The 25,281-nt window shown below is 41.0% G+C and overlaps 1 protein-coding gene across 1 annotated transcript in view; it reads right to left on the reverse strand.

The window, feature by feature from the left end:
* The window catches only part of fat4 (FAT atypical cadherin 4), a 145,240-nt gene that overhangs the window by 6,893 nt on the left and 113,066 nt on the right, over positions 1 to 25,281 (reverse strand). The window contains exons 7-15 of the mRNA XM_054739360.2: positions 24,210 to 24,390; positions 21,708 to 21,958; positions 16,973 to 21,322; positions 15,159 to 15,263; positions 13,621 to 13,928; positions 8,234 to 8,319; positions 7,205 to 7,384; positions 6,660 to 6,784; positions 3,493 to 3,710 (exon numbers count right to left, since the gene is read on the reverse strand). Of these exons, the coding sequence (XP_054595335.2) occupies positions 3,493 to 3,710; positions 6,660 to 6,784; positions 7,205 to 7,384; positions 8,234 to 8,319; positions 13,621 to 13,928; positions 15,159 to 15,263; positions 16,973 to 21,322; positions 21,708 to 21,958; positions 24,210 to 24,390 (5,804 nt within the window). The remainder of the gene's footprint in view (positions 1 to 3,492; positions 3,711 to 6,659; positions 6,785 to 7,204; positions 7,385 to 8,233; positions 8,320 to 13,620; positions 13,929 to 15,158; positions 15,264 to 16,972; positions 21,323 to 21,707; positions 21,959 to 24,209; positions 24,391 to 25,281) is intronic.

Here is a 25,281-nt window from a genome sequence, read left to right on the forward strand (position 1 = left end):
ATGCAAGCATTCAAAAACCTGATAATGGTTTCAGGTCTGAGACTTCTTCTTTAATGAATGGTTTTCGCCTTTTGACCCAGAGTTTGTAACTGGTGAAATTTGTTTCTCATCACTTTCCTGAAACTTTGGGCAAAGATTCATTATTCATGAAATAAGAAACTCCAGACCTGACCTCGGAGGTAGGAGTGCTCGTTACCAAGGCGGGCATGTTGTAACTTACCGATGACTCACTGAGAATCTTAAAATGTTTACATCTTGTCTCATTACAATGGCATCAAAACTTCTAAATGTCAATCAGAGGAGGTTACGCTGACAAATGGCTTTAGTATCAGCTCTGTGTTCAGATGCTGTTCTTTTTCATAAAAGTAGGCATGAGATGAGTCATGTTCTGTGAGACGAGGCGGTGTAAACAAAGACTGTGTCTTAGATTAATGTGCCATGTTATCATGTCAGCATTAACCGTGAGCCATGAGAGGAAGTGTTCTCTGAGTCTCCACTAAGCCACCACCGCGCTGCACTCAGACTGTGCTTCTGAGGTCAGAGATCAAAAGCAAAAATACAGCTGTCTCCGGTCGAGACAAACAGCACTTCATCGTGTTCTCACGACTCGTGTGTTTCAGCCAGATGATTAGAAACCTGCAAACAACGAACTTACAAAGACAAAAAAAAAAAAACCTCTCTCAATGCCAACTTCAGATGGAGTTTTGCAGAGCAGAAAGGGCAGAATGTGCCTTTAAAGGAAATGAATAAATCTCTCTTTGGCGTGAGCTACAAGTTTGTGGCTTTTACAGTGTATGGTAATCTCGTGTTCTCCCACTTTGATGGAAAAGTAATCTTGTTCTCCTCCCTTTACAAAGAAAGAAAACTCGGCAATGATAAGTAGCTTCCGGAAGAATTGATTTAAAATGGGAAAGTGCCTTGAGCCAAGAGTTCTGTAGAGCTGGAAAACCGATCACTGGACTTATCTATTAAACATCTTGTTTTTTATATAGTTCCCCTAACATGCATTGTGTGTATTCATCACCAATCCCTCTCTTTTATTTCATGGATCTTATAATTATCTTCCGAACAGTTCAGGGAGCTTGCATGCTGATCTGATGAGCACCAGAAGCTGTGCAGAGCCTGAAAACCAAATCATAGCTTTTGAAAGCTTCATTCTGCAGAGGGAAGTGGCTGCTGGTGCTGAGAAAGAAGGGAGTCTGAAAGGAAAATTGAGGACGATGAATGAACGTACAGACCTCGTTGGGAAGCTGCCCAGGATCAGTCAGAGGGAAGGAGGTGTTGAGCAGGATGAGAGGAGAAAAAACAGGAGCAGGAGGTGACAGAGGAAGATCTGTGAAAGGCTTTTTAACGTTTATACAAGAAGACAGGAGTGGTGATGACTGCTGGTGTGCTGGGAGGAAGAGGATGGATATGGACGGATACATAGGTGGTGTTGTGAAGGTTACCTCAGAAATCGCACTAAACTCAGCACAGAAATGTACAGAAATGTGTGTTTGGTTGGTTCTTTGGGTGAAACAAACACGAGTAAGCTACCCAGCTAAATGTGTGGGCCCTTGACTGTAAAATGATTATATGTAAAGGACCAATCTGTCTAATATGTGTATTAATACATTTTTGTTGTTGTTTTCCTTATTAAAACATGATGTCGAACGTTCCTTCCATCTGACACAACGAGGTGTCCTGTCAGGTGACTCGCCGGAGCTGACCAATCAGATCAGCGTCTGATTTCACATGGACAACACATATTCAGGAGGAAACAGTTACTCTTCCGTCACAAATGTCCAGTCCTTTTCTCAGAACCTGACCCATGGATTTCCATTGACCTTTTGACCCATAAAATAAAGTCACAAGATTTAGTGGTTGAAACATTTTGTGACAAAATGAAACACCTCTTCAGCGAGCCAGCACGTCATCGGCTACCGCTGATTCTTTTACCCAACAGAATTTTCTTCTGCTGCTCTGAGTTGCGTTGTTCGAACTTTGCAACAAAGGGAATCAGAAAACTTATTGGTCCTCTTCAAGTAAAACTGCTGCATCCATCACGTCTCTGCTGTTTTATGTAGCGCCTTTTCCAGGGAATCGTTTAGACTAAACCCATCATATTAGGAGCTAAAAGGAAGAGGGAGAGCGGTTCTGGCTGCGTCTGCTGCAATTTATACTCACGTCTGAGTAATTGAAGAATGTCAGACAGAATTATCACAACTGTTACTCACTCCTCCACCTAATGCTCCCTTCAGAAGTCTTTGGGTGGCTTAATGCCTTCACTGGACTAATTGATGAGGAGAAAAAGCAAGCATTGGGACTTCCTGTGCTTATTTTGGCATTGCTTCTTTAAAACTTTAACTTTCATTAATTTTTCTTATTTTTCTAAAGTCTGTGTTCAGTCTCCGTCTTATGTTGCACACCACAACCTTGGCTGTACCGTGAAGAGGTGCTCATCCAGGGCTTGTGACGTTTTGTTCTTTTGAAGGAAGAACACAAACAGAAAACCTTTCTTTTACAGAGTAAAATGATGCGATGAGAGCTGAATCTGGAAAGCTGTTGATTTTTTTTTGCTAGTATTTTTCAATTAACTCAAAGTAACAGGAAACGTTTTACTTCCTATGCAGCAACAGTCTCTTTAACCTGAAACGAATTGTCCTCTTTACCTTTAAAATCTGTTATTTGAGCTTTGATATATTATAAATGTCTAACCCTAACCCTATCTGATTCAAAAAAACTAACTCCAATTTTAAAAATGCATCTGTTTGCATAGCTTTAAATATCCGACCAGGATATCCGAAATCAGTAAAAGTTGCTCTTCTGAAATTTTAGAGGGTTTTGCTGGAAGTACTTTGAGGTTCTTTGTCCGACCCACTTCCTGTGTTGGATTACTCTGAATTTTAATTACAGGGAAGGCAAACTTTGAATGTTCTCTTCATGTTTTAACCATTTCTGCTCCCAAATGTGAGTAAGGTTATTTAGTGTTCCGCCTTGCTTTAGAGCAGTGGCTTTCCTCTCCCGACCCTCATATCTAAGACTTGAATATGAACACAAACAGCAACATATTTCTACAAAATAAACAAACAGCCTTAAATGATTTAAACTATCTATATTAATTTGATGATTAGTTTTAGCTTTAACACAAATTGGCAAGAAACATTTTATAAAAAAATATTTTTGTCAGTTTCACGTGATTTCTGAGGATCATTTAAAGACCCACATTGAGGTTGTGATCCCCTACCTTGAATAGCCCTAGTTTAGGTGTTCTATGTGATTTTAACTCTATTTAAACACAATAACAACAACAACCATACAGGCAGACTAGCCGATAGCTTATCAGTCCTGCAGGACTTAACTCCTCAGAGGTTGTTCAGGCGACAGAGGGTGAAGTGTGTTTTTTAGTTTAAGGTACAACCGAGAACTAAACACATGTTCTGTGTGACTGAATGAGAACAAAAGAGAAGTCCAGGTCATTGGAAAACTTTATGTAGCTGTTTCCTTGCTCACCTTGATGGTGGTATAGTTGCTGCTTTCCTGAAAGTGCAGCAGTGTGCCGGTCTTGCTGCGTGTTCTGAACTTCACCTCCAAGCTACTGGGTTCGACAGCGCTGGATGTCTCACCCTGCAGCGATTGTCTCAGCAGGACGTCACGTTTGGGACTTTCCTTCAGGGAGTAGTCTAGTCGGCCGGTTCCATCCAGGGACAGAGCGGTGTCTGCTGTTATGTCTGAAGAATGGAGGTGGATAAAAGTTTGCACACCACATTAGAAATAAATCCACTTGGCTTCTGGCAGATCATCAGATTCTGATTATTCTCCTAATTTCAGTTTTAGTCACATATTGTCCTGATTCTTTCAGTGGTAGTAACACAAACCTTCTAATAAATGAGCGAATCTGCGTAACAGCCCATGTGCCTTTGAGCAGGACACTGAATTACTTACTAACTCACAGAAGGAGGCTTATAGAGAGAAGTGTAATTAAATGGCTGAGACATAAATGCAATTCACGTAATCTTATGTAACTTATGAGCTCAATAACGTCATAAATCTGATTGTTTAAGTAATTTAATTGTATTTTCCAAATTAGATTTATGAGCTTGTGTTACATTTTAGAAAGGGGGGGGGGGGGGGTTCAAGAGTTGGGGTTGCTAAGCCATTGGCCGAATCTGGCCGTTGCTGTAGCAACTCAAACCACCCATGAATTCAACATTTTGCTGATCTATATTATAGATCTATATAACAAAAGCTTCATATAGTTTGGTATGACTTGGGTCAGTTTTTTTTACAACATGAGAACATACTCACTGGCCACTTTATTGGGTACACCTGTCCACCTACTCATTAATGCAATACACTAATCAGCCAATCACATGAAGGCAACTGGTGGGTCAAGACGATCCGCTTAAGTTCAAACCGAGCTTCAGAATGGGGAAGAAAGGTGACTTTAGTGACTTTGATAGTGGCATGGTTGTCGGTGCCAGACGGGCTGGTCTAAGTATTTCAGAAACTGCTGATCTTCTGGGATGTTTATGTTTATGTTTATTCATTTGGCAGACGCTTTTATCCAAAGCGACTTACAATTTATAACCTATAGGGCATGTTGTGATCTGTGGGGGAAACCGGAGTACCCGGAGGAAACCCATGCATGCATGGGGAGAACACGCAACTCCACGCAGAAAGGCCGCAGCTGAGTTTCGAACCTGCAACCTTCGTGCTGCGAGGCAACAGTGCTAACAACTGCAGCGCAGTTGTCACGCACAACCATCTCCATGGTTTACAGAGAATGGTCCGAAAAAAGGGAAAACATCCAGTGAGCGGCAGTTCTGTGAGTGAAAATGCGTTGTTGATGCCAGAGGTCAGAGGAGAATGGCCTGACTAGTTTGAGCTGATAGAAAGGTAACAGGAATTCAAATAACCACTCATTAAAACCAAAGAATGCAGAAGAGCATTTCTGAACCTACAACTCATCGAACTTTGAGACAGATGGGCTACAGCAGGAGAAGACCACTTCAGGTGCCACTTCTGTCAGCTAAGAACAGGAAATTGAGGCTACAATTCACAAAGACTCACCAAAATCAGACAAAAGAAGATTGGAAAAATGTTGCTTGGTCTGATGATTCTCAATTTCTGCTGCAACATTCAGATGTTTGGGTCAGAATTTGGTGTCAACAACATGAAAGCATGGATCCATCCTGCCTTTTATCAACGGTTCAAACTGGTGGCGGTGGTGTAATGGTGTGCGGAACATTTCTTGGCACACTTTGGGCCCCTTAGTATTAATTGATCATCGTTGCAACGCCACAGTCTACCTGAGTATTGTTGCTGAGCATGTCCATCCCTTTATGACCACAGTGTACCCATCTTCTGACGGACCTTCCAGCAGGATAATGCCCCATGTCATAAAACTTGAATCATCTCAGACTGCCTTCTTGAACATGACAATGAGTTCACTGTACTCATATGGCCTTCACACTCGTCAGATCTCAATCCAACAGAGCACCTTTGGGATGTGGTGGAACGGGAGATTTGCATCATGAATCTGCAGCTGACAAATCTGCAGCTACTGCATGATGCTATCATGTCAGTATGGACCAAACTCTCTGAGGAATGTTCCAGTACCTTGTTGAATCTATGCCACAAAGGACTACGGCAGCTCTGATGGCAAAAGGGGGTCCAACCCAGTACTAGCAAGGTGTACCCAATAAAGTGGACGGTGAGTGTAAGTTTCCCAGCTATTGCCTTGGGACCAGTCACCAACATTTTCTCAACATTATCATAACTTAAGGAAAAAATGCAGGTAAATCTGTGGTTTGGTGAATAAATAAAACATGATCACAGCTGCTTCTATTATGTACAGGAGGACATAGTCACATTAGCTGTATTTAATCTGTACTTTTAGTTGTGATAGGCAGAAAAAATAGGCTAAAAATACATCTGGCTCTAATTTACCATAATATGTATGAAAAACAACTTTCTTTAAAATTTATGAGCTAACAAAGACAAAAAAAGGTCAAATAATCTCCAAACAAAGCATCGAATTGAACATAATCTGCACTTGCAAACGTTTCTGCAAGTACAGATTATTCTCCAAACAAAATGCATAAGGACTAAATATAAAATGACTAATTGAGCTTTCTGTTATTTATCTTTATTGTTTTGGAAATTGATAAATAGTCACACAGTTAATTATAAAAATTATAATAAATTCACGAAGTCTACATTACTACATTTACTTGCCTACATTCAACATGCCTACGTTTATTTTTATTTTCCAGACTTTCTGTATGCTGGTTTCCTTTTCTTGCCAGTCAGACGTTAGCCCACTAGGTGATACAGATACAATATTTTTCGAAGGGGAGTACCGGCACTTGTTTTCTTCCACTTCAAGCAGTGGTAATACCTCCACACACACACTGTTGTATTCACACTTTATCTGTAACTCTTTGGCCCTTTTTTCATCAGCCTCAGAAGATTCTGTCTTTTTTTTTAGCTCCTTCACATCGAGTCTGGTAACTTACGTAGTGAAACGCCTTGAGACGAAAGTCAGTGATGTGGCCTATTTTAGACTTCATCATGCATTTTCATAAACCAGGCGGGACAGGGTATAAATTATGGTAGAATATTCTTCTGTAAGTGCAGCCTCATCAAGAAAAGTCACTTCAAAAACAGATACTCACACTTCTCACAGAATTTGCCAGTAAAGCCGTCCACACACTGACACTGCTGCCATGACCAATGGTCCAAACAGGTTCCTCCATGTCTACAGGGGCTGGAGGTGCAGGCTCCTTCCAGTCTCGGGCATCTAGAGACACAAGGACACACAAACTGACGATCAGATGGACAGTTGAACAAGTCAGCCTCACACCAAAGAAACCCGGGGGTCTAAATAAAAAAGAAGCTATAAAAACAGGGGCAGATGAGCTTTGATTTGTCTCCAAGTGCACCAATATAAACCTCATGAAGAAAGCTGAAGAATTAGCATAACAATAGACCTGTCTCTGCCTTGCTATTCAAGTCAGATGGAAATTCTCTGGAATCCAGCAGTCGTTTCCCTTGTCAAAAGTCTGCCGATTGTAGGTAAAAAAAAACATCTCTTTAGAAACAACTGAGAGGGTCTAAAAGTGTGAACAGATGTCCCGCAGCGGGAGTGGAGAAGGTTAGACAAGATGGACAGATGAGGGAAGAGATGGAGAGAGTCTGATGGCGGGTGGGCGCTGCAGACCTGTCAAGGATTCCCCGCGATGCCAGCGCCTGACTGGGTTCCAGCGGGCGTCCATTTACAGCAAGCTCCATGATACAGCCGACAAAGTCGTGGGTGGCAATCTGACCGCGGCGATGAAGGACAGGTTCTATTGACCAGACACCTCCGACCGAGAGCCTGTTGGGCTGCACGTCCAGGATCCTACACAAACATCGAGGAAAAGCACAGAAATTCAGTCAAGTTTAAAGTTTTCAAACATGACTTTTTGTTAACCTTTCTCAGTGTTATGGAAGAATGTATGTTTATTAATTCTTGATCATGGACTCAATCAACTGAATGTAAATGTATTGCTCTATGCCTCTCTGCATGCTCACTTATTCAGACACACCCACACAAGACACACGCACACACACACACACACACGTTCTTGACACACAGACACAATCTCTCTTTCTCCACTCCCATCTCTCTATAAATAAACTCTGTGACCGGATGTTCGGTGCACTTTGCCTCGTGCATCTTGCCACAGTTATAACTGTTTGACTTGTTGTTCATTGTCTCCTTTTTCTCTCCGACTATAGGAAATGGGTTATTGATAAACATATTGATAAATCCATGTCACTCAGAGAAAGGTTTTTTTAACATACGCAGACTTGATATAAAAACAGGATGCAGTTAAGGTTTGAGTGAGTGTGTGTGTGTGTGTGTGTTCTTGTACTGACTACCTACTGAGAACCATTGTGAGGTTTTAATCAACAGTGAGAGGACCTTTTTCAAAAGTGAGGACATTTTTGTGTCCCTCACTTTTTGTAAAAACTTACCAGTTGGTTTTAGAGGTATGGTGTCAATTAAGTTTTAGATTAGGTCAGGGTTAGGGTATGGGTTAGGCACAATGCAGTCACAGAAATGAATGGAAGTCAATAGATGGTCCTCACTAAGACAGACAAACGTGTGTGTGTGTGTGTGTGTGTGTGTGTGTGTGTGTGTGTGTGTGTGTGTGTGTGTGTGTGTGTGTGTGTGTGTGTGTGTGTGTGTGTGTGTGAGTCCTACCAGTCCGTGTGAACTGCCACGTTGCTCACAGCGCAGTAACCTGGCTCCTGGTCCTCACCACACAGGTCCACAGTCAGAGATGCAGCCTGTAAGATGACATGAGTCAAACTGCTTCAAAAAGACCATCCTTCACCAAAAATAAAATAAACTGCACATCCACATCAGTCTTTTCTTTAAAATCAAGTTAAATTTCCTCACAACAACAAGTAGAAAGAAATGTTTATTTGAGACTTGGGTGTCAGTTCCTGTAAAACCTGCATGCTAAGTTTACTGTCGACTCTGACCTGGTTGTAGGAGTGAACGTGAGCAGTTGTTTCTGTGGACTCTGATGGACTGATGATCTGATTGGGGTGTCTCCCTTAATACTAGGGTCAGCTGGGACCTCCAGACCTCTGCAGGATTTATAGGGTGTATCTAACAGATACCCAAATATAAACTGGTTGGAGGTAAATTCACCATTTTGCGCAGTTACATTTCTTGTTTTTACAAGCTAATAAAAATATCATAATGATCCTTAATGGTGTATGACTTTCAACATGACTCACTAAATACACATTTAATGTGTTATCCAAGGTATCAGAATCTCATGACTACATGGTTATTTATCTCTGAGTTGGTGAGGAAAAAAAACTACTCCTGTACTGTTTGTGTTTTTTTTTCAAACCCACCCCCACCCCACCACCACCACCACCACCACCACCCCCAAGCCCCAACCCCAACCCCACCCCACCACCCCCACCACCAAAAAACCCTAAAAAAAAAAAAACCTTGGAGTGTGGCTGGCTGAGACAAGCATATATTTAACCCATAATTACAATAAACCACTTCATTGAATAAAATACATTTTTTAAACTAAATTATATTTAACTCATTTACTGCCAGTGACAACTAAAGCCGTCATTTTAAATTCAACCGCTCGCTGCCAGTGACGACTTAAGTCGTCAATTGCATTTTTTTACGGGGTGGGCGACAGAACAAGCCTCCACACCGTGATAATAAATGCCACGGCTCTAAAGCTGACCTTCATCCACGTATATATCACACGTCACATGATCAGGAAGCAGAAAATCCATGAACTAGGAGATCGTTTTGGACCGCTGCTGTGAAAAAAGCGAGGCGCGAACCGGAACTGCTTCTGCAGCTCACAATTCAACAACAGATTATGAAAGAATGAATAACGCCAGAAACATGCAAATTCATCCTGATGTAAGAAGTGAGTCTACTCTTTCTTTTGGTAGCTTTGGCGTTGACATCATAGAGCACAATGTTCTGTGACTCTTCAAAAAACAGTAAAAACGCTCCAAAATGCTGGCAGCCAGGGGCTTTCTGATCGGGAAATGACAGTTAATGAGTTAAAAATAATTGACAGATTCATCATGAAATTAGCCACCCAGAGGACAAACTGAGTATTTGAAGAGAGAGGTACATGTAGAGCAGGGGCATTCAATTCCAGGCCTCGAGGGCCGGTATCCAGCACGTTCTACTGGTTCCTCTACTCCAACACACTAGATTCAGTGGTTGAACCACCTGTGCAGCAGCTCATCAGGCTCTGTTAATCACCTGCTAATTGAAATCAGGTGTGCTGAAGCCTTGTTAAAACCAAATGTGCTGGATACTGGTCCTCGAGGCCTGGTATTGAATAGCCCTGGTGTAGAATATCAAACACTGTGTGCCATCTTGCTTCTGCGATTTAAAGGGATAGTCCACCCAAAGTTGTAATTTTGTCTGGCATTGTTTTACCAGAGTTAGATAAGTGGGAAAAAATCTATTTTGACCAGCCCAATAAATACTGCATCTCTGCCAGCTTAAAAAAAATTTCATGCAACACACACACACAAACATAAACAATGATAACAGGAGCAAAAACAAAGCACATCACATTTGCACAGGGGTGATTGGAGCTCGTGTGTGTGTGTGTGTGTGTGTGTGTGTGTGTGTGTGTGTGTGTGTGTGTGTGTGTGTGTGTGTGTGTGTGTGTGTGTGTGTGTGTGTATTTTATGCCAGTTTGCAGAACATGTGCATCTGTGTTTACAGAAGCAGGTGTCTTTGGGGCTGCCAGCGGAGGCTTACAGCTGTGCTTTGTCATAAAGTAGTCCAAGTCTTTATCTTACTAATTATTTTCACTTGCAATCAGCCTATTTAGGTCACCAAGCAGAACTGGGATCACTACTGAGTGATTATAAGGACTTTTAAGTCACAATGCTAGTTGGATCCCTTCACGTTCAGTGTTTTATGCTAAGCTAAAGCTAAAGGAGTACAGCTGGGTCAGGAGAATGTCTGGGCTGGCAAAATTTTGTTTGTTCCCACTTGTCTAACGCTGGGAAGTAAGTCAACAGACAAAAAATCTATTTTGGGTGGAATGTCCCTTTAAGGGATGTAGATTGATAGAATGTCAGTTTTATCTCAATCAAAGTAAAATATCTATTTACTTTAAAGCTGGACTTTAACTTTATCGGGTAAATAGTGAAAAATATGTTTTTTGTTCCAATTTCACAAAGATTGAAATAAATGCAACTTGATAAAAATGGATAAAAACTAAAAGTGTATTTACTACAAGCTATGTCCATGTGTAGACAAAATATTTTTCATTTTTCTGTCAAATTTGATAAAGAAGTGACGCAGACATGCCAGACATTACAGGAAAAGTGTCCTGCTTCCCGTTTGTGGCACTAAAGCATTTGTCCAGATGTGGGCCTGTCGTCTCTCGTTTTTGCGCTCTGAGAGAACGAAACCACGAGGAAGAAAAGAAATGGGCTGGTGAGGAAACCGTCCGGAAAAGTGTGTGAGAGTGTTGAAAAACCGGAGCAATCACGCTCCACCTCTCCTGGAGTTTAAGTAAACACGGACCACACTGGCCCGGATCTCTGACACAAATCATCCAGGAGAGCACGACCCTGCTGACACACACACACACACACACACACACACACACACACACACACACACACACACACACACACACACACACACACACACACACACACACACACACACACACACACACACACACGTCTATTCTGTCAAATGCATGTAGATACAAAGCTATAAATATACCAAAAATACACTAAAGCCATACAGTATCTTGAACATTTCAGACCCACTTGCACTCATTCAGTCCTAACTTTCCTTCCACTGACTAACAAAGATCTCACATTATGAAAAGGTAAACAAATATCACAAGAAACATTGATAAATTAGGACCAAATGCAACATGAAAATGTGTTTTTCATGTGTTCTACTAACACTGAAGAAAAGTACTGATGGAGATCATTATTCTTCTCCAACGGATGGACCGCAGTGTTGCTTTCTGTTTCTCTGTGCAGGCTGACTAACCGATGTTCTGCGTTTGTTCCATGCCTGTTTGGTACAAATCAAAAGCTTGATGATTGGCTGTTGGCACTGAGCAACAACAGACAAACTAAACTGTCAAATATATTTGCAGACTGACTTCACAGAAGACTTTAGTTTGTCTTGTGACTCAAAACAAACTGACTTGGCTTTCATCACTGGTTTTCTGTCATTTTCTTTCAACTGATCCAGCTAATTGATTTCGGCCTAATTTCATCCATATTTGCGTAGTCCTGAAGTACTTTTTAGTAATACAAAAGACAGTGTATCCCAAGACAGTGTATCCTAAAACTATTTTATTATCATATCTCCATGGGCTGCAACATAAAATGTCAATAAAAACAGTAAAATGTCACCTGACATAGCTGTGAATTGGTGTGTGGGACATACTTCTAACAATGTTATTTGTGAATTAATTGTTGTTTTTTGTTTTGTTGTTGTTTATGGCCAGGTCACATGGAACCGAGGATGTAATTTCCTTGTTAGTTTTGTCACAAAGTGGTTTGTGTCTCAAATTGATCACAGATTATACTCATTTTATTCTCAATCTGATTGCTAACTCCTCCCAAAGTGTTCTCATCATTCTAGGACTGTCTGGTTCACTGAATTTAAATTGAGAAAGATTCTAGATGGATAGAAGGAGTTCACAGGGACTTTGAATATCTGTCATGCACATTAGCCCATCAACAGGTAGGTGCAACCCACTGAGACACTGACTTTGGTTTTCAGTCACTAAATGCAAGACAATTTTGGGAACGCTTGGGGACCTATGGAACTAAATTGTGACTTATTAGAGACAGTATATGAACATTTTAAACATTTGCAAGAACATAAATATCTTTTGTGACTACATTAATATATATAAGAATGAATGCCACAATTTATTTCCAATGTTGATACACACAAGCACAAAATCACGAAGACATTTAAAATTTTCTTGGAAATTTAGTGTCTGCAAAAAGTCGCCTATAGTAACTGCGTTAACTGCTCTCCTCTCCTTAATTCTGTTTTTATTCTCCAATGGCACATTTACAGGTAGAGACAGAAAAACACACGATGCACAGATTATTAAAAATGCACTTGACTGATATTATTAAGGTTTGTATTTTCAAATCAGCTCAGAGTGAAACTAAATGGTAATCTGTGTCTATATATCTTCACTTGCTTAATTTCCTTGTTCAGACAAGTTTTGTGTTCCAAATTTCACTGAACTAGTTTAGTGACATTTATTGTTTCTGATGAAAAATCAACCTCCAAAGATGATGACGTATCTTTGATGAACTCTGTGCTCCTTCCTATTACCTCATGCAGACGCAGTGCATGTCTGTCCGTGGTTTTTGAGACTGGCTCATAACTCAGGCACAGGAACTGGGAACTGACCTCAAACCTGACCACCAAAATGGACCACACCAGCTTTTGCCAACACGGTGATCAGGTTCGCTTTACAGCGCTCGCAGGAGTCGACTCAGACATTTCTTATTCACACTTCAAGAGCTCAAACTCAGCCACCTCAATATTCACAGAACACTAGGTGCTCTCAATAAGTGCTGTATTCCTTTCCACCCCAGAATTTCAAAACTGACAATTTAATGATTTTACCAGTTTCCTGTGAAAGCCCGCTGCTCGGCGGGAAATGACAGATTTGAAGTCCAGCAGGAGAGCGGCATTACAAGCGATTTGACGGGGCCTAGCTGGACTTTACTTTTATCCTCTTTCAATGCCATTGTGCTGCTGGCATGGAAAAGCTTCTCATTTAAAGTAAAGGAGACACAATTTTATATTTCAGGGCATTTTGGATCCTGGCATGCAGTAAAGTATCATTAAACCCATAAGCTGAGTTACCAGCAGTTTGAGAATGCATTCATCATCTGATGGTACGAGAACAGAAATGCGGATGCAGGTTTCAGTATTTAAGGAGCAAGGCATTAATCCCTTACACATTCTGCAACTAGAACCATAAAAACTAATAAGGCATTAAATTCAGCATAATTCAAGATGGAAAACTGTCAACATGTGAACTAATTTCTTAAACATCTTACCATCCCAGCTCTCCTGGCGATCACAGTGTGGAACTGCCCGTCTGAAACTTTTATCATTGTCATCAGTTTATACGTTCCACTGCCCAGGTTAAACGAGAAGCACAGCCGTCCCTCGATGACTTCCAAAGCCAAGAACTCCGCCTTGTCGCCAGTTTGATTATCGTGGTTGTACATCAGCAGTGCATTGCTTTTAAGAGTAGCAAACTTGATGTAAATGTAGTTATTGTTGGGATCCAGAGAGGGAAACTCCATGTATGAGAGCTCCTCAAAACCGTAGCTGTTTAGCTCGCAGTGTTTGCCGAAAACCCCTGAAGACAAAGAAAACCAAACAACAAATCAGAGGGAGCCAGTGAATGCATCAGGATATGTTGTGATGAAGATTAAATGTTCAGTTTATGTGAAAATTTGCAATTGTAGAATAATAAAACTTGGTAAAATAAAAAATGTCTCCCTTATTTTACAGATGATACTAACTCTAATATTTGATGTCGCAGTTGCTGGGAGCCACCTCTCATGCATACTCTGAGCATCAGCACGTCATGTTTCCTTAAAGGTCAGCTTTACTCTTATTTTTAATACATTTGCAGTGGTCTCTAGTAGGAATTAATGCCTTGTAAGTCATACTCTGGGGAAAAAAACTCAGATGGGCCTGTTTGAGTACATAGAAATGAGCTAGAAGAGAAAGTAGCTTCAGATGACAGGATTTGGTGTCTTAGTTCCTAATATTTGGAAAGTATCTCACCTCTGATTGGCTAACATCAATGCAACTCTATCACTGACTTTGTTTGTTCTGCATATCTCCTGAAATAACACCAGCTTGAAGGAGTTCTGCTGTGTGGTGGAGTTGTTAATGCTAACATTTAACTTCTACTACCTGAGATGCAACAGTGTGACAAAGATCTGTCAGGCTTTTCTGACCCAACCGTTTTTCCATCTATTTTCTATCAGAAGCTAATGCAGGAGATAGGTGTAGGAGACTATTTTCATGTTCAGCCTGCATAAAAAACTCAGAGTGATTGATCATTTTCTAAATGATAAGTAAAAAATGTTTTCTTAGTGAACCTGCTCTTTAAAACTTTACTAATAATTAGAATCAAGTTATTTCATAAACCATTGGACAGATTTTAATACATTTCCCAGAAAGGAAAAGAAATGTTAAATTATCACACAAAGTATTGTGTGAGATCAAACATCTCTCTCTCTCTCTTTTTACAGTTTTGACCAAAAGTGCTACAGCAAAATCATTTCAGGATGTAAGATATTTTAAAGCTTTGGCATGAAAGGTGGTGGGTGAAATGACTTTCTCAAGGGAAGCCAAGTCTTTAATCTCCTAATTTAATCTTCAACACACACCCATCATTTTTTAAATACTGCAAAAAAGAGGGACAAAATGAAATGTCAGTGACATTTGTTTATGAAATTATAGTTTAGGACTGGAACTGTTTTTTTCCTCCCCCGTTTTAAAGTAGAATTATCCTCTGTGCTTTAAAAATTACCAGGCTTCTTTAATACCCAGTACTCTTCCAGTAATTACTTACCAAATGGACAATGACAGTAATATCCATCCACCCGATTCTGACAGGAACCGCCATTAAAACAAGGGTTACACTCACAGTGATTGATGATGGAATCACACGTTTTGCCTGAGTTCACAGAACAACACAAATCAAAATGGATGGGGTGGCAGACAACGCACAGAAACCCCGAAGGGAACACAGATCACTTCCATGCAGGACTTTTAAAAACATCACAGCTGAGATATACACTGCAAAAAAAATGAATACAAAAAAATAAAAAATAAAAAAACGTATAATCAACCTTACAAGCACAGTAAAAGAACCATATAATACAATACAGGAAGCTTTAAGTTCAAGTGTTTGGTGCTTTTTAAAATGCACAAGACGTGTCCAAGATGATGTAATTTTATCCACAACATCTTGAAACTTTTTAGAAAAAAAGATGATCTCATTCAATTGGCTGATTCATCTGAAAGAATAATCATGCTTTCAAACGTACTGCAAGGTCGCGTTGCCTTTTCTTTTTCTTTCTTTTCTTTGCAGTGCACAATAGCTGAACTGTGTATGAATGGCTGCCACACATGCATGAAAACTCAAATAAACTGACAGCTTTAACATCTTGATAAGGAATGTAAAAATGATAAATACAGTAGACATAAATCGTAAAAGGCACATGGTGCAACAGAAACAAACTGACAATGAACTTCAGAAGTCCATTTAACGCTGTAAATCCAGAGACAAGTTGCTTAATGAAGATGGATTTGGCTGCCAAACAGCAGTTGTGGAAAACAGGAAGCTAAGAGTTCAACATGAGGGCACACAAACTACTGTAAGTCAAAAGGTGCATTTCTGCAAGAGGGTAATCCATCTTGATAAAATCCTAAAGATTTGTGACCATTTTTATCGTCATAATAAAAGGGACAGTAATGACTCGGCTACAGGCAAACTGCCCGATACGGCCTTCTTTCAAAATGTCTTTCAGATGCTGCAGCCAGAGCTGGATTATTGTGCAGGATCCAAATGATTGTTCTAAGTAGCTCCCATTAAAATCCACTTCCCTTTATCAGGGCCAATAATGCACCATATTCATTAGATTTCCAAATTAAAAGGTCTGACTGGATCTTTTATAAAGCTGCTCATTTGTCAAATCAGACAAAACATAGCCGAATGAGAAACTCTGTACTGGATTAGAAATGTTTCTGTGTGTGGTTAAAGCTGCATGTGCATAAAAACACAAGATAATGGGACATTGGTGCAATTTGTGGATAATGAAGACCTGTCTCCTGATTAACCCTTTGATGCATAATGGTCACTACACTGGACAGGTACTCAAAATAGTTTTTTTTTTTTTTTTTTTTTTTTGCTATTAAGCACAGCTGTTGAAGACTTTACTGCATTTGAGCCCCTCCATTTGGACTTCAGTAGGTCAAGCCACCATATTTCATGTTCAGAATGCACGCTGTCCACTGAGGTGGACATGTAATAAATTATTTGTAAATTATTAAATGTTACAAAAAATGTGTTGAAATTAGTTTCATTCACACCTAAAGATGAATGAAAAAAATTGTTTGCAAAAATCATGGTTGAAAATTTCATAATTCATGCATCAAAGGGTTAAGGTCATCGATAAAACAGAATGATCATTTGCATCACAGCTGATACTCTCAACTAGCAACCCAAAAAAAAAAAAACGTCTTTGGCAGAAAATATTTTTATTGGACCAACGCTTGTGTGTGGGACCATGTTACTTATTATCTGTGTGTACCCTGACTTCATTTTTCCAAGCCTTTTTGGAATGACCGTGCAGACAAATATAAAATATGACTTCTGCGTACCTGCAAATCCAGATTTACAGAGACAGTTGAAGCCCCCAGGAAAATTCTGGCACAGCGCCCCATTCTTGCAGGGATTGGAAAGGCATTCATTGATATCCCTCTCGCAGGCCATCCCAGTGAAACCCTCAGGACAGGTGCAGGAGAAACCCCCCACTAGATTGTGGCAGGTGCCACCATTGTGGCAGGGTGATGGCTGGCACTCGTCGATGTCTGTCTCGCACAGAGCTCCTGCATATCCTGGCCTGCAGCTACAAGCATACGGCTGCAGGGGGTAGTTGGAAACAAGGATCACAGGGACACTTTCTTCTGTCTTCATATCAGGCCCGACACTGAGACGCCGCTTGCAGCTGCCTCCATTCTGGCACGGGTTATGCATGCATGGATCATGGTCCACCGCATCTATTTGCACCCCGCTCTGTCTATATAAAATGTCTTTGATACTCTGGAAGAATGTGGCTACGCCACTAGGGCTCACATATTGTCCATGGCCCCGTTTCACAGCTGCCACGAGAAAAGTCTGATTGTTGAGCTCAAACACTCCATAAAGCAGCACCCCTGTGCCTAGTCCTGCAAGCTGAGAGTTGGCAATTCGTAAGAAGCTGAGGTAGTGGTTAGTGAGGAAGCTTTTGACTCCTTCAGACTGGAGCCGGATGAGTATGCTGTTATCCACTGTGGCATTGTTGAAGCTCATGAAAACAACTCTGGCTGTATTGCTAACTGAACCATGGACACCATCACTGCTGCGAATGATTATGTCAAAAGTTCCATCTGTTGAGCGTGCTTTGGAATTGAGGTTGCAGGTTCCTGTTGGGATAGTAAACAGCCCAGATGACGGAGGAATGAGGGAGCAGTGGAACCTGTCATGAATGTCAGGATCTTGTGGTTTAACATCTCCCAGAGAACCTCCAGGAAAGGTGTTTCCAAAGTAGAAGACAAAGATTTCCATGGAACGTGGCTCCGAAGGGTTGTCATTCTGATCATTTATTTTGATGTGAATTGTTCCAGTGGAGGACATCTGAGGCACACCAGAGTCTTTAATCACAACATAGAGGTAGTAGTCACTAATCTGCTCTCTGTCTATCTCCCGGCTGGTGGTCAACACCCCAGATGAACTGAGGCTGAAGTAGCTGTTTGCAGAACCAGAACTCAGGAGGCTGTATAAGAAAGGACCTTGGTTGGGGGCTAGATCTGGGTCTGAGGCAGACAGTGCTGCAACTGCTGAACCAGCTCTCTGGTTCTCCATTACCTCAGCATAGGTGGTTGTCAGCGTTGGACCATTATCATTAATATCTTCCAGATTCACAATGACAGTGGTGCTTCCAGTGGCAGGAGGTGTACCAGTATCAATGGCAAGAACAGTCAGATTATACACAGGTGTTGTTTCTCTGTCCAGCTCTGCAGCCACAGAGACCTGACCAGTTTTTGGATTTATCGTAAAAATGTTTTTATCAATTTGAGGAACAATGGAGTAAGAAAACCTGCTCCAGCTGGGGACTGAATCCGAGTCTTCAGCACTTACAAATGTAACGAGACCACCAGGTGACAGACCTTCACTGACCTGCACGTCATACAGATCTTGGGTAAAAACAGGAGGATCATTGGCATCAAGAATAGTTATATTGACAAACACTTCATCGATATCTGCTCCATGGATGCTTCCTGCGTTCTTTGCCAGCACCTTCAGAGAAATTTTTTCTTCTTTCTCACGGTCTAAAGTACCTGTGACATAAATCTGACCAGTTTTCTTGTTGATGCTAAAGCCTTTCTTTCTGCTCTTTCCAAAAATGAGGTAGTAAACCACTCCATCGTCTCCTTGGTCTCGATCACTAGCAAATACTTCCCCGACAACTGTGCCTTTTGGAGCAGCTTCAGAGATTTCAAAGTAGTACTGTTTGGAGACAAAGCGGGGAACATATTCATTGGCTCCCTTCAGCTGAATGTTGACATTGGCGAAGCTGCAACGCTCTTCGTCTGGGACATTGAAGGCCTTAACTGTTAAATGGTAGACCTGCTTGGCTTCATAATCCAAGAAGCCCTGGGTGGTGATGGTGCCTGTGTTTGGGTCAATAACAAAGAGGTCGCTGTCTGAGGACTGAATCACATAGGCCATGACTGCATTTGCCCCTGAATCGTGGTCTGTGGCATTCATTTTGAGCACTGTTGTACCACTGGGAACGTTTTCTTGTACAACGGGGAAGAACTCATCAGGATCAAAAACAGGAGAGTTGTCGTTCACATCTGTGACATGTACTGTGACAGAGACATGGCTGGTTTTTGAAATCCAACCACCATCAGTGGCAGAAACTCTGAGCTCATGTTGCTGCTTCTCTTCAAAGTCTAATGGTTGAGCTAATGTCAACACTCCGGTTTTACTGTTAAGTGCAAACAAACCTTTCTCATTGCCTGAAGTTATATTGTAAGTGATAAGGCCATTCATTTCTTTATCTTTGTCTCTGGCAGAAAGGGTCCTTATTGCTGTTCCAACAGCAAGGCTTTCAGGTACGGTGGCTGAGATTTGGCTTTGTGAGAACTCAGGCGTGTGGTGGTTTTCCTCTGTGACTGCAATTCTCAGTGTTGTTTTGGCTGAAAGAGGAGGATTTCCTCCGTCACTTGCAGAGAGGTCAATGAGGTACATTTTATTTATATCAGACATGAGGGAAGAGGCAACAGTAATCCATCCGCTTGTTTTATCCAATCTAAATTTACCTGAACTATTTCCTCCTATTATTTGGTACTCAACTTCAGAATTAAGGCCAAAGTCTTTTTTATCTTGTGCTACAACTCTGATCAGTCTGGTGCCAACTTTGACACTTTTAGTGACTGGAGTGAAGTAGCTAGGTGAGTCAAACTCAGGTGGGTTGTCGTTGCTGTCCACAATGTTTACAATCACCGTTGTCTCGCTCATCAAAGGCTTAACTGCTCGATCTGAGGCTGTGACAATGAAGCTGTGGCGATTTATATTCAAACTACCAGCACCAGTGGAATTTTGATATTTCAACTGCTGCTTCACAAAAACCTCTCCTGTGCTGGAGTTGATTCTAAAATATTCTGACTGGGATCGGATGAAATAGAAAATTTTGCCATTGACACCCTCGTCCGGATCAGTGGCAGACACCTGTGTGACCAGGGAGCCCACCTCAGTGAGCTCTGGGTAGTCCAGATAGTAAGAAGGGCGACTGAATCTTGGGGCATTATCATTAATATCTGTTATAAAAATGGTGACATCTGTGCTTACTGTCCAGCCAGAGTCATGTGCAGTCACTTTGACAATGTAGTGATTGGTGTCCTCTCTATTGAGTGGCCTGCTGATTGTTATGTATCCTGTGTTTGCGTTAATACTGAACGGAAGGCTGGTATCTGTAATTGAATATCGACTAATAGCATTTGAACCAGCATCCTCGTCTGTGGTGGTGACTCTGGTGACAGTGTAGCCAACAGGAGCATTTTCAGCCACTGTAGCACTAAATATCTTGGAAAACCGTGGAGCGTTATCATTCAGATCTAAAACCTTGATTAGAACTTTCACTACTGTGTTTTTGGGTGGCGAGCCCCGGTCAGCGGCTTTTACTTTCAAAGTGTACAGTGCCACCTTCTCTCGGTCCAATGGCCTAGTGGTTCGTATTTCACCAGTAGCTCGATTGATACTAAAACTGTTTTCTTTGTTGCCATCAATGAGGGCATATTCCAGTTGTCCATTAGGGCCGCTGTCAAGATCAATGGCAGAGACTATCAGCACACGCTGAGGTGAGAGATTCTCCAGGATGTCAGCATGAAATGGATCTTTATCAAACACTGGGTGATTGTCGTTAACATCAAGCAAAGTTATTTCCAGTTTCTCATAGGAGGAATAAGGTGGGAAGCCTTGGTCTCTGGCTTCAACCCACAGAACGTATTTCTGAATGTGCTCATAATCCAGAGGATGTCTGATGGATAACTCCCCTGAGAGCTGGTCTATATGAAAGGCATTATCCAGATTGCCACTTGCAATGTAATACGACAATGGTCCACCCCTCCTTGAAGACCCCATCACTGTTGTAACTATGTGGTTGTTGGGCTGATTCTCTGGAAATGTGAAGCTGCGCTCCTTCAGCTTGATGACAGGAAAGTTTCCTCCAGTAACAAATCGAACAGTCACCGTTGTCATGTCCGTTTTGGGGTTAGAACCACTATCTTTAACTTGAACTGTGAGGGTAACTTCGGAACTTCCAGTCAACCTCTCGTTGGCGATAATGGCACCTCTCACTGGGTCAATCTTGAATTTCTCCGAGTTACGCCCCATCAGGGAATAGTGCAGCTGGGCATTTGAACCTGAGTCCTCATCGGTGACCGTGACAGCGAAAACCAAGGAACCTGTAATCACAAAAAGGCATCAAAGCAATTTTTTCGTACTCAATGTAAAAGTTTCATTTAGCAAGTTTTTAATTTATTTTCAAATGCAGGACCTAACATTTGCTAAAAATCTAGTCATTCAATATTTTTATAACTAGAAAAATGCACATTTCTCAAAAAAGAGAAAACAATTATATGAAAACTAATTAGAGAGTTAACTAAATGTAATTTAAGAACCTCTCATAGAAAATATTTACACACTTGGGACTTATCAAGGACTAATATTGAGATTCCTGAATGTAAATCCTGTCATAATAAAGGACATTATTGATCAAGCAAAGCTTAATTAAAAAACTTATAAATTATTAGGTCTAAAAAAGGTGATCTTTAAAAAGTGGCTACTAACCTGCTGCAGTGGAGGCAGGGATATGAGTGACATACGGGTGGTGATGGAAGCGTGGCGGGTTGTCATTGATGTCGGACACCGTCACAGACACCGTGGCTGAACTGGACAAGCCCTCAGGCTGCCCTCCATCTGTTGCAACAACCAGCAGCTGGTAATTGGCCCTTTCCTCTCGGTCCAGCAGGGAGCTAGTGATAATCTGTCCTGTGGCTGGGTTGATCGAGAACTGGCCATGTCCCCCGCTCAAGCTGTAACTGTAGGAAACACAAAGAACACGTTTAAACTGAGATTTTTCACATTTGCTGTTTGATCAAAACAGAAAAAGCACAATTTCCTAGACAATAACTCCACTTCCTTGACAATAATTTACATAACTTGTGTTATATTAAGTACTACTGAGTGCCTTTTCTGCTTTATTTGTGAGGTACCTGTATAAATAAAATATGTACTCAAAAATCATAAATCTACAACTGACTGATGAGAATCTTCATAGTTTAGTCTATAGAGGGCACTGTTTTCAGGTTTGCTCCAACACTAAAATCCTGATCAGTGATGAAGTGAAGTGAAGACATGATTTTATTTTACACAGAAGACATCAGGTCATTGACAAAATGTGAAACCAGTTTAATTAAAAACACATACTGCTAATTTGTCTTCTCTAAAGTCCATAATGATTTGTTTATTGTACTAAACTTATGACAGGGTTATTAATTATTATAGATTAATTAAAAACCTAAATAATTTAGGTCAAATATTCACAGTAGAGTTGCACTACGGCCGGGTACAAAAGTAAGATAACACTGATTAGGGCTGAGAGGGCCGACTCTCATTTGCTTTCAAACAAATCTCACATTTCATCCTGTTCTTCATCAGTCCAGCAGGACTTCAGACTTACATGTAAGCACACACACACACACACACACACACACACACACACACACACACACACACACACACACACACACACACACACACACACACACACACACACACACACACACGCGCACACACGCGCACACACACGCACACACAAGCACATGCACATTCTGTTCTGTGATTTGTCGTCCATCTCTGGAGAGGCGTGTGTTTCCAGCAGCGTGGACCCAAAAACGTATTTGGACATCATCACCAGTATAAACTGTGCACAGATGTTTGTGGTCAGAAGAAAATGCAGAAACAAGTCCATGTTTGGGATTTAATGCGTTGTGAAAATTAAAACTAATAACTGAAGGTAACCGGCTCTGGACTCCATTAGGGGCCACGGACCCCCTGATGGGCACATCTCGTACTGTCATAGACAATTAACATCCTCATTACTGTGTTTCTGGAAACTGGAACACACTGTGGTACCCCCAATGTGTACTCAGTGGGGTTACAGAGGAAAGAGGAGGGGTTGGACCTGAGTCAGCGTCCGGCTTGACAGAGACCAGGCCAGAAGCTCTTACAAGCACCCCCCATGAAGGGAGTTGCGAGTGTGAAAAATCGCTGAAAATGCTTTAAATTCACAGCTAAAACACACAAAACTAAATCTTTAGATACAACTCTTAAATTAAACCAGTAAACAGAGTATTTGTCACAACTTTTGAAAGCTGGAGAATAACCCCAAAATTCCACTACCTCCGCTCCACCTTCCGCAGCCGGTCGCTTCCGAACTCTTTTTTTTTACTGCTACCCGCTCTACAACGGCTCCGCTCCGGTGCGGAGACCTGAGGTGCGCAAACAGGCATGCGCGGGATTTTCAAGATCTTGCGATACAGTCCGAGCAATAAACGCGGAAGTTAGATCCAAACACCCGTTGTGTGGGAGAAGCATCAGCATGAACTGTTTAATCTGCCCATCATTTGTGTTGAGAGATCAGCAGTGTTTGGATCAACAAAGTGTGACTACTTTGATAGTAGAAACTGTATTTATGGCTTATTTTTGTGCATTTAAAGTTCAGCTGCCATTGATAGTTGTTAAAAGCTGTTTAACCTGTGCATATGAAACAAAAAACGCCTTTTGTTTATCGATTTATTGTGAAATAGCGGAAGTTGTGCTTGCTCCCTTTCCTGTTGGGCGGTTGTGATTTCTGTCCATTGACTGCGGAGGTGCTCCGGCGTCCGGCAAAAACAGAATCGATCCTATTTTGCCGGATGGCGGAACGGCCGCAGTAGTGGAATAGCTCTGATTGACTACAGCGGGACCGTTTTTGCTGCGAAGATCGTGCCGGAGCGGAGGTAGTGGAATTTTGCGGTAAGTGAGCTAGAATCTTCTACCGTTGTAAAACAATATGTTCAAAGAACGTTACCAAATTAAGGCTAATCTAGTTCACACTGCAAATGCACAGAGTAACCCAAAAGTATTGTGAGATCAAATAAGTTTTAGCATGATAAGCAGTTGTTTTTTGGCAAAAACTCAAATTTCAACTTAGTTTTCTACTTCTACTCATATTTTAGAAATAATTGACTGGAATTCAAAAAATGTGTTAAGTGATCATAAAATTACAAAAACAGAATATTGCAATACCTTATGACACCATTGATGCCCACATCTGTGTCTGAACTGTTGACCAAAAGCACGTCTGTTCCTGTTGGAGCGTCCTCTGCTATGGTTGTGTGGAAAGTGGGGGAAGTGAAAACTGGGATTTTGTCATTAACATCGTCCACCAGAACCGTGACTGTTCCTGTTCCGCTCAGGGAAGGTAAACCTGGAGATTAGGCAAAGCAGAAAATCAATAAATTGAATAAATACATAATAAATAAATATGCACCGTGACAGTTAACATCCTTAAATGATCTCAAATTGACAATAGAAACGCTTTTTGAGTTTATATTACTCTTAACAAGAATTTTAAGTGACAAAAAATCTGGTTTAGACAAAAAACATTTCATCATTTTGATGTATTTTTATATCTTATTTGTAGGAACTTTTTGAATCGCCTCCATTTAGAAAAATATAGATGCTACGTTCTTCATAACTGAGTAGCCAACGGCCAAGTTCAAGCACAGCCAAGACAAAAAGCGTACTGCTGCCATCTTAGAAATAACTCCAGAGTGCTAAACGTAACAGAGGTTCACTCAAATGTATTTATTAACCTTTATATGGTTTTCAGTTTTATATTAGTTGGTTATTTATATGGACTTCTTACCAGGGAGAGTAAAATTAAGCACATCTGGGGAATCCAGGGGTCAAATCCAGTAGAAAAGTCTTAATATTTCTGCCAAAATAAGTGTGTAACATTAAAGTAACATAGGTCCGCATGTTTATAAAATGAACCTATTCCCTACTAGTGTCAAAACAACAGCAGCCAAATTTCAACTTGGATGCACCCACACTAGCCATTAGCTCATCAGTCCTGACAGGGAACATTTAGGAATCTACTTGTGTAACACTTTTTAATTCAAAATATCAATTGAGATCATATGAACTATGCATACAAGATCATAACATCATGGTGTTTAATTCAGCCACATTGGTCAACGCTTTGCTCCACATTTCCATTGGTCCTGTCATGTCAGCACACATGGGCAGAAAACATACTAAACAGGTAAATGTATTTGAAACCAAATCGTTTAGTCGTCCTTCCTTGACACTCAGA

Source organism: Nothobranchius furzeri, chromosome 1, assembly GCF_043380555.1.
Source record: "Nothobranchius furzeri strain GRZ-AD chromosome 1, NfurGRZ-RIMD1, whole genome shotgun sequence".
Lineage (NCBI taxonomy): Eukaryota > Metazoa > Chordata > Actinopteri > Cyprinodontiformes > Nothobranchiidae > Nothobranchius > Nothobranchius furzeri.